General features: G+C 43.4%; 1 protein-coding gene across 1 annotated transcript in view; it reads right to left on the reverse strand.

Annotated features, from left to right (window-relative positions):
- The window catches only part of nr3c2 (nuclear receptor subfamily 3, group C, member 2), a 68,207-nt gene that overhangs the window by 31,786 nt on the left and 26,421 nt on the right, over window positions 1–10,000 (reverse strand). The window contains exon 3 of the mRNA XM_030350983.1: window positions 5,842–5,969. Within this exon, the coding sequence (XP_030206843.1) occupies window positions 5,842–5,969 (128 nt within the window). The remainder of the gene's footprint in view (window positions 1–5,841; window positions 5,970–10,000) is intronic.

The raw sequence follows: 10,000 nt of genomic DNA on the forward strand, positions 1-10,000 counted from the left end.
GCCAGACCTGGGCACTCCTTCTTCTCTCATTGGTCGATGCACTTTCTTTTGTTTGATGGTTTACGTTTATATATCCATGCTATAATATCAAACACTTCTCTCCCCTAATGCAATGTCTGACATATAGAAACCAGAGCTAATCACAGACTAAAGCCAGCAGATCAGGGGAACCTTCTTCAGGCCAGGATCCGTTGCAGATACGCTGGTCTGGGCTGTGTTATTTCCGTCTGGAAACCGCCGGTTTCTTTTGACACTTTAGCCTCTGGTTGACAGATTGAGCATTCTGTTCATGAAAATGACTTTATTTCTTCAGCAGCAGAAAATAGTCAAAAAGAGTAGTCCTTCCTCGAAAACACACAGAAAAAAAACATCCAGTGCTGCTTATGTGTGTGTTTGTGTGTGGATATGTGGACAGGGAAGGCACCATGCACTGGTGGATAGCTGCAATGAACGTGTATATTATTAATTCATATTGATTACATTTTTGTGACTATCATTAATATTAAACACAGTAGCAAATATTGTCCTATTAATTGTTATCTCTATAGGGGTGTACCTATAACACAGACTTTTTATTGGAAGGTTCTAAACTCAATCTGTCCGAGACAATCTGATTGGTGGATGGATCGATCTGAACAACATCCCAGCACTTCAAGGTAGAAGTCTCTCTCTAACAATGGTCAAACGCAGAGAAATCCGAGACGGTGGGCCTAAGGCTCCGTCCCATTGCATGTCATTGGCGTCCTATGTCCTTTACCTCTTGGGAACTACTCGGAAAAACAATAATCCAGTAAAGATCAAATTTTTGTTGATTCTTTCAATATCTATCTTGCTAACCACAATGTGCTACTTTGACAAGATGCTCTCGCAATCCACCGAGTTAATTCTGTATTTCCCACGCATTGTTTTATCTATTTTTGTACCCGCCCGAGATAACGACGCCACCTGCGATCGATAGTGTTTCCCACACATTGACTTTTGTGTGCACTATTTGAAATGGGTACAATCTTATTTCATTGTGGAGCTGTGCGTGTGACACATGTGTGTCCGCTCTAGCTCTCTCTCTCTCTCTCTCTCAGCAACACGATGACAATGAAGCGTCTGTGGACAGCGCCTCCTCTCCGCGCACACTCTGACATCACAACAGGACCCTGCACCCTGGAAGGATTTTGGCCGTCATCTGAATCTCCCTGCTGAGAAGACGGTCCTATGGCGGTTCTATGATTCTATGATTTCATTCATAGATATTCACTAGTATGAATTCATCCAATGAATTCATGATTCATTCATAGAATCAATCCGGAGTTCACAAATCAGTAAAAGGAATGCCCAAAATACGAATCGAATCGAATACACTGTCTAAATCTCGTTAAATCTTGTGTTGGTGTGAATAAAGTCCACCAATGACATATGGAAAGTCTGTTTGATTTGTATTATAAACGGTCTATGTGCGGTACAACCACAACAGAGTTTTACTGGCCACACAGTTCTTTACTTGATTCTGACTGTTGTGTAGGGGATACACGTTCAACAGCCATTTGAATCCATTGGGAACGTGCAATGTCTCTGGTTTAATTGTTTTGGATAAGGCTATTGTTTAGGGGAGAGTACCTTCTAATTCTGCTCTATAGAGAGGAGAGCTGCTGCCAGACTGCCTCCCGGGCAGGTATACACCACTTGAACCACACGGTACTCATGACGGTGAAAGTGTCTTTAGTTCCCCTCTTCACATTACTGTAATTCAGGGTCTGAATATCTGTTGAACAACCAATATCTTTATTTTAGAAAAATCCCCCCCCCCACACACACACACACACACCCATCAGCTACCACCACAAGTAGAATCTCAATAGAAGACACAAGAGCAGATGGCTTATTGTTAAGCTCTCATGCCATGTAGTCAAAAGGTTGTGGGTTCAAAACCTGACAATTCCAATATTAGTAGCGTCATTGAAAGTTGCTAGGGAAGTCTCACGTCTATAGTGTATTGGCTAGTGTGTTTGACTCCCAGCTCGAATTTACTAAATCTGGTTTAAGCTGCTTAAAATTAGGCTACTTAGAATCAAGCTGCTCATATTTAAGGTGCTGGAAATGAACCGCCTAGAATGAAGCTACTTATAATAAGCGGCATATATAAACATTATCGATAGATATCAGATGAATTAGAATAAATGCCGAAACGATAAATTGTAGATAAATGTCTAACTGGATTCAACTTTTAAGATAAAAATATATATTTGTTGGAAATTTTCAGTTTGTAATGGTGAATCACACTCACACCTAAAAATAGGGGACCTTACATTATAAGATTTCTTACATTTTAAGTCCACTTGAAATTGCTTTGAATTTAAGCAGCTTAACTTCTAAGCAGTTTTAAGTGTGCCTCAAAATGCATCTGTTTAATTTTAAGCTGAATGATTTCAAGCATCTTACATATTAGATGCTTATTTTTAAGCAGCTTAAAATGTAAGCACCTTTTTCATTGAACAATGGCATTTTTTAAGATTCTACATACCACTAAACCACTAAAGATTACAAAGAGGTGACCTAGAAAATCTAAATGTAATTTTTTTAAATTACTAGTTGGTAATCAAACATTATAGCGACTGCAAAGCTGCTTGGCTTTATCAACCCTGTTGAGCTTGCTTAAACAGTTCTTGATCTATACAATCCTAGATTCTATAGATAAGATGTACTTATTAAAGATGCAGTGTGTAGAAAGTAGCGGCATCAAGCAGAACGGACTTGGCAGAATGTATGTTTTAATTAGTGTATAATCCCATGAAAATAAGATTTGTGTTTCCTTAGAATAAGTCCTTTCTACCTACTTAGGGAGGGGCTCCTCATGGCTGTGCCCACCATGTGCACGGCCATGTTTCTTCATTTGCCCAGAATGGCTCTAGAGAACCTAAAACCCAACTACAATTAACAATCATAATCACTATCTTACTTGTAAGCTATGACCTAGAGTTTAAAATACTGAAACTTCAGTGTGATTCAACTTCAAATTCAAGGGTTATTTATTTTTAAGTAAATCATTATTTCCTGCACTTTGTATTAATCATTATATATTTTTGCTGCTTATCAAACCCAATCCATGCCGATACGCTATCAGGGCAGTATTTAGATTGTTTAGAATTATACTTGACAACATAGATATACATTCTCTACAGTACTTAATATTGTGATACATTTAGTAAAGTGGAAAACCTATTTCGTTTTTAGTTTTATTAGTAACATTACAGAAGTTCACTTATCGATTCATTATTGAACATATTATATTATAATGTGTTATTATATATTTCATTTACAGTTAATTATCAAATATAAATGATATGTAGGCTTGAACACACCTAAATATTTGGCCTCCTGAAACAGTTTTTCGCATTAAGAAATCCCACAACAATGAACCATTAATGTGTGTCATTTTTAAGTTTGGATTGGATGGTGTCCGGACTTTAGCCCTGAATAAATCTACCAGCTGACCTGAGACGTGGAGATGGCCATGCTGCTCAAGAAAGAATGACCAACCGGGATTGCTGGAATAATTGTCATAAATGTCAACGCCTATGTCCCTGCAGCTCTCTCTAATATCTCAGCTCTGTTTTTCACAGAGACGAGAGAGGAAGAGGAGGAGGATGGAGAGGGAGCGGGAGGAGGAGTAAAATGTCTTCTCACGTCCCAACTTACACCTCTCCACAGCTCACTGCTGACACATCACTTTCTCTCCCTCCCTCTCGCCCTCCCTCTCCCTCTCTCCCTCTCTCCCTCTCTCTCTCGCTCTCTCGGGGCTCTCTTTCCCCTAGCTCACTCGCTCCGTGTATTTCACCCTCCCCTCCCTCTCCAGCTTCTCCTCCCCTCTTTATCTCTCTCGTCAGTTTCTGCCTATTCTTTTTTTTTTTCCGTCTTTGTCCTTCCTCCCCCTTTCCCTGTCTGTGTATCTGTTTCTCTCCCCGCCACCTCCTCCATCTCCCTTCACGCTGTGAAAGCCCTTCCTTCTTCTGCTCTCCGTTCAGCCCCGCTGCCAGGCGCGCACCTTGCGCCTCCATTCTCTCTGGAGCTCAGCTGCAAAGCTCTGCAGAGGTCATGCGAGGTAAACTTTCAGCTGTACAACAGTAAGACGGGGCGCGCACACAAGCGGTACACACACACACACCCACACACCCACAGCAAAGCCTGCACACTGACGCACCCACACACACACACACACACACACACACACACACACACACACACACACACACACACACACACACACACACACACTCACACTCACAACACACTCTCAGCAGACACACAGCCCTCAATGATAGGAGGTCACTGTTAGTCTTCCTCAATGCTCCAGTCTGCTTAGTAATTCATAATTTGTTTTTTATTTTATTAACTTTTTCTCAAGGTGAATTTCTACACGCCAGTAGAATTAGAAATTGTCCCGTTTTACACAATGCCAGACAAAGACTAACAGGGAAAGTCTCCTGTTTGTGCAACGTTGGCCAGTCATCCAACGCTAAGTGTAGCTATTCTGGGGCTGGATAAGAGTAGAACATGGTATGCGAGCGGGCCTAAAGCATCCATTGCCAAGCCCCCAATGGGTATAAGTAGTTACCAAGCAAACGCCAGAGCGTCAAAAAACAACAACAGGAACGCTATCGGCTAAAAAAAATGATGAGACTTATCTGCTTTCAATTCCCCGGTAACGATGGGTGTGTAAATACCAACTGAACAAAGGCCTGACTTGAAGAGAAGAAATTACTGCAATTCATCCAATGAGAGAAAAAATACCTTAAAGGGGCTGAGTTTTTTTTTAAGCTAGCAGGCTTGTTGTTTGCTTGTTTGTGCCTATGCTGGGGTTTGTACGTATTTGTTTTGCCTTCAGACGTTCCTCGACGTGATTTAGGCCAGTAGCTTGAGGCAACAGGCAGAAAATGAAAAGCACATTATGACTGGAACCGATTTTCCCCTGGCTAAATATAACAGAGTAGGCTGTTTCGGTTAAATTACCTACTGGATAACAGGATTGCTTTGCTCTTATGGGGTGGCAGTTAAATAAGTAATATCCAAACACTTTTATTTTTTTTTGATTTTTTTATTTTCACACCGTTACTCTTTCTATTTTGCAGCTTAATTTGATTTTAATTACGGTTGGTAGGCTACAGTGCATATGAAATGTGTTTGTTTACTCTATTGATAAGCTAATGTATTTGTATTGATAAGACAAAAGTAGCCTGAATCATTGGGGTGGAAAAACTGTTTTCCTGTGATAACATGCTCTGAAGGCATTCGCCAACATCGGAAATTTGATCTTACACTTGTTTTTTGTTAGATAAAAGGTGGATTGTGGGAAAAAAAATTCCTGGCCTTCGTTCTAAATATATGCACTTCAAAAAAATGTGTTCGCACTGATTATTTGTATAGCCTAAGGGACAAGGCTTCAGCATCTGTTTCAGTAGAACTACTAACAAACTAATGACTGAAAGGCCATATATTGCCAAAGGTACATAGCCATCAACTTTAGCCAAAATCAACTCTGGCAAAACTCTTAATAGATAAAAAGCTGACAAAGAATGGAAACGTGAAGTAGAAATGACAAAAATATCTGTTGAATGCCTTTTTGCAAAAACACCCTTTCCCTGCCATTCTAATTGCTTAAAGGGATTCTTGGACTGAAATCTGAAGCTGTTTACATATTCTCTAACCAACAAGTGTATTTGGTCTAAGGGTTTTTGAATCCGCAATGTTCCACGTCCGTACCTGTAGGCACCCTTGAGCAAGACACCCCGACCCCTTAACGACGCGGGTCTGAATCCACTCTGAATCCCTGTGGATAGCAACGGCTCCTACCTTCCACCGCTCTTTTGAAGAACACCTTGCAGCTCCCACACGTCACCACGCCGTAGTGGCACCCGGACGCCTCGTCCCCGCACACCAGACACACTTTGGCCGTCGATGAAGGTTGTCTTAGTGACGAGCTGGAAGGAGAGACAACAAAAAAGACACGTGATGCAACATTTTATTTACAAATCAGACATAAATCAGGAAGCGGAAGATACACAGCGACACTCTTGGAGGAGGCCGACAATAGCCAGGTGGCTTCCTCACTCCTGTCCATCTCCTGCTTTTATGGCCTTCGGTACAGTAGCGGCAGAATACGACCGTAAATGTGTCAACTGACGACAAAGTCTCGAGGACTCTGAACTTCTGTAATTTATCTCTTGGTGCGGCTCATAAAATAATTCATTATACTAAGTAAAGCAAACCTATTCACAGGTGAGACAGCGGACAGAGCAGGCCAGTCTAAACGAGTGTAAGGTTACTGTTGTCACTATATGCCCTCGTAACACTACCGACGGCCCGTATAGAACAGAAGCTAGTTCGGTGTTAGACGAATAGACAGCTAAAACACTTTTTGAAAGCCTGCAATAAACAGTAGTGTCAGTGTCGACTGTCACTGTGAAAACCTCATACGTTTTTCCCATTGAGAATCGACCGTTGAATCGTAGAGTCATAATCACTTCAATAAGGCCGTCGTGGGACAACAGTTTTATTTTAGTTTTGATTTTCTTTGTCTTAACTTCCCTTTTGTTTAGCGTGCAGATAAGGACGCCCTGCCACCTGCGGTGAGTCTCCGACGGGTCCAAAACCTTTAGATTTACGATCAATAACGGAACAAAAAAATCGGTGATTCATCTCCATATTGTCCATGAAGATCCAACACAATATGGTGTGTAGGTGGACCTGGTCGCAGTTTACAAGCATATAGATTGGCAGTGTGTTAGTGTACAGTATATACAGCACCAGCTTGTCTGCTGAGAACAACAGGATAAGCTGCAGTGATCAAGCCTGTCCATCTGGTGAAAAGGATACATGGGAGCCAAACAAGAGTAAATAGTCTGATCCGGTTCTCGGTCCTTCTGCCTGCTCACCTATCTGCTGTTCATTTCTTTTTCCACCGTCTTCCATCTGAAGATGGAGGACGGCGCATGCTGGCCACTTCAAGTTGTCCAGCAAAATATGTGCCAGCATTACCAGGGGGGGGGGGGGGGGGGGACAGTTGTCAAGTTGAGATTTGGTCTCTGCCTCCCAATTATCCTGATTTACGTTGTAAGCGCTATGATCTCTCGAGGGAACACGGCCTCAACGGGTTTTCCGTGTTCATTGTCATGACATGATTGCACTCTTCCCTTCCACTACGCTGCCACATAATTGGTCGTCCACGTCTCTGCAGACTGCATCGCCCAGAATGCCTCATGGTGGATAGGACGGTCTTCCATGGACAAAAATCGACATCTCGGTGGACTTACATGCTCTGCACGTCTCATGGCGGACATGATGGACTGCCATGGACGAGACACAAGCTCCACTGTGTCTCACCATGTGTACCCTCTCTGCAGCCTTGCCAGCCGTGTTCAAACGAATGGCCTGAGCCTGGCCACTCTACACTGTGGAGCATATTGCCCCTTCACCACCAGGATGGAGGAGGTGGCGTGCCCCCAGTTAGACAGGAAGCACAGACGCTCCCCCCCCCCCCCCCCCCCCCCAGTCTTAGGCGGACGCATGTCAAAAAAGTAGAAGGTTGTTGTTACATTTGCTTTTACATTGAGGTCATTGAGCAGACGCTTTTATCAAAAGCGGTTCATACACACATTCCCACACCGACGACAGTGTCAACCATGCAAGGCGACAGCCAGCTCGCCGGGAGCAGTCAGGGTGAGGTGTCTTGCTCAGGGACACCTCGACAGGGATTCGGGGATCGGACTAGCAACCTTCCGATTAGAAGTCGAAACGCTCTACCGGCTAAACAGACCCCCGCCAGATATGTAAACTCCAACTCATGGTACTAGTCACTGGTTCCGTGTTGAGATATACAGACCTGGAGCCTCTATCAGAATTCAATCATGAGTTCTAAGAAGACCAGGATGACAACTAATGCAATGGCTGGACCCATTACACATGGGTCCTGTCATCGTTTAAGTTTCCACTACTATCTGTAAATGTTAGGACACCCTCACATTATCACATTAGCTGTTAAACAGCTATATAGCTAAACATTAAATTTAAGAATATTCATGCTCATTCAATTTCCCTATGAAATCTTCAGCATTGGTAGGTTATATGTAACTGAGATGAATGAATGTATTTCTAAACCTATTTCCGAGACAATGCTCGGATGGGTGCATTCGAGCATAATGTAGGATGTGGAAGGGACACATTTTAAACAATGAATCCGGAAACTTAGATTCTGTTTGCCGGAGTCAGCAGAATTGTGTTCAAATCCCTCCAATGAAACCTGACATAGTTGTATCAGTTGTCAGTCCATTAAGACGTCCGGTTATCATTGCTGGAAATTACCCTCTAAAATCATGCCTAAAGTATGGATTTTATCCACATGAAAAGAGACATTCGCAGGGTTTGGGATTTTACAATACATTATTTGCAACTTCCCACTGAATGTGGTAATTATTTAGCATAGGGTACATGAATATGTTTCGATTTTAACATACTTTTGAGAGGTAGAAATGCACACATTCAAACACACACACACACCCAGACACACGCGCACACCCACCCAAATAAATAAATACACACATACACACACAAAACACACATACACACACACACACACACACACACACACACACACACACACACACACACACACACACAAACACACATTCACAGAACCATAAGGAAACAAACAATCTCAGGAAAAGAGACAGAGACAGAACACTTTGTATCAAGACATTAAAGATGGCCTCCGCTTCCTCTGTTCTCGACTAATTACCACTCTCATCTCAATCAATAGCAGGCAAGGTGATTGTCTGGTTAACATTCTCCTTACATCCTCCATCAAACAGCCTGTCTTCCCTTCATCTACCCTTCTCCCGCACCCAACTCCCCCTTTTTTCCTGCCCCCTCCCTCCCTCTGTCTCCATCTTCTCTGTCTCACTGGCTCTCCCTCCTTCTCTCTCTCTCTCTCTCTCTCTCTCTCTCTCTCTCTCTCTATATGTATATATATATATATATATATATATATATATATATATATATATATATATATATATATTTCTCTCCCTCTATCTCTCTCCTCTTTTAGTCCCTCTTCTTCACTCTCTTTGTCTACCTCCCTCCCGCACATTTTGCCTCTCTCTCTCTCTCTCTCTCTCTCTCTCTCTCTCTCTCTCTCTCTCTCTCTCTCTCTCTCTCTCTCTCTCTCTCTCAACATACCCGGGGCCTCACCTGGGGACCGTCTAAAAAGGGGGTAAAGCAACAACACTCTCATACTATGAGGAGCGGTGATCTAATTCCCTCTCGTCCGTCTACACACACATTCAATTTGTCAGGACGTGCAGAGGAGTCTCTGGTGAGGTGTTTGTCTGAATAGATCTATCTGGCAGTGGCTTGCTGTGTGTGTGTGTGTGTGTGTGTGTGTGTGTGTGTGTGTGTGTGTGTGTGTGTGTGTGTGTGTGTGTGTGTGTGTGTGTGTGTGTGTGCGTGCATGCGTGCGTGCGCTTGATGTCTGCGTGCATGTGTGTGTGCACCTCTGCCACTTTCAAGGAAACAAAAAAATAACAGTCTTTTGTTTGCATAGCTAATAAAAAAAGGAAAATACATATAAAGCCTTTGAGTGACTCAACAAACGGGAACCACAGAAGGACGGCCGTGAACGCGGCCCCGCCGACGAGGACGACTTTGTCCGCCCCGCTCTATCCGAAGGGGCCGCTCCTATAGCCCTGTGCACGGCGGCGCTGACCTCATTTTTTTTAAAAGCGCCACCTCACATAAAAAAAAAGAAGCGGCGGTGCAGAGCGACCGTCCGCCTCTCCCCAGCAAGGTGACTTCCCCTCCCTGGGAGGAGTATATAGGTCATCCCCCTCCTCCCCTGCTTATGAAAGCACCGCGGCAGACGGGCCGGCCTGCAGTGACTGTGCAATGCCAGCGGCTACGCGGCGCGCTAAAGACCAATGCTGAGACCTGAGATGCACCCGGGTTGCAGGGCTGC

This window comes from Gadus morhua, chromosome 3, assembly GCF_902167405.1.
Source record: "Gadus morhua chromosome 3, gadMor3.0, whole genome shotgun sequence".
Classification (NCBI taxonomy): domain Eukaryota; kingdom Metazoa; phylum Chordata; class Actinopteri; order Gadiformes; family Gadidae; genus Gadus; species Gadus morhua.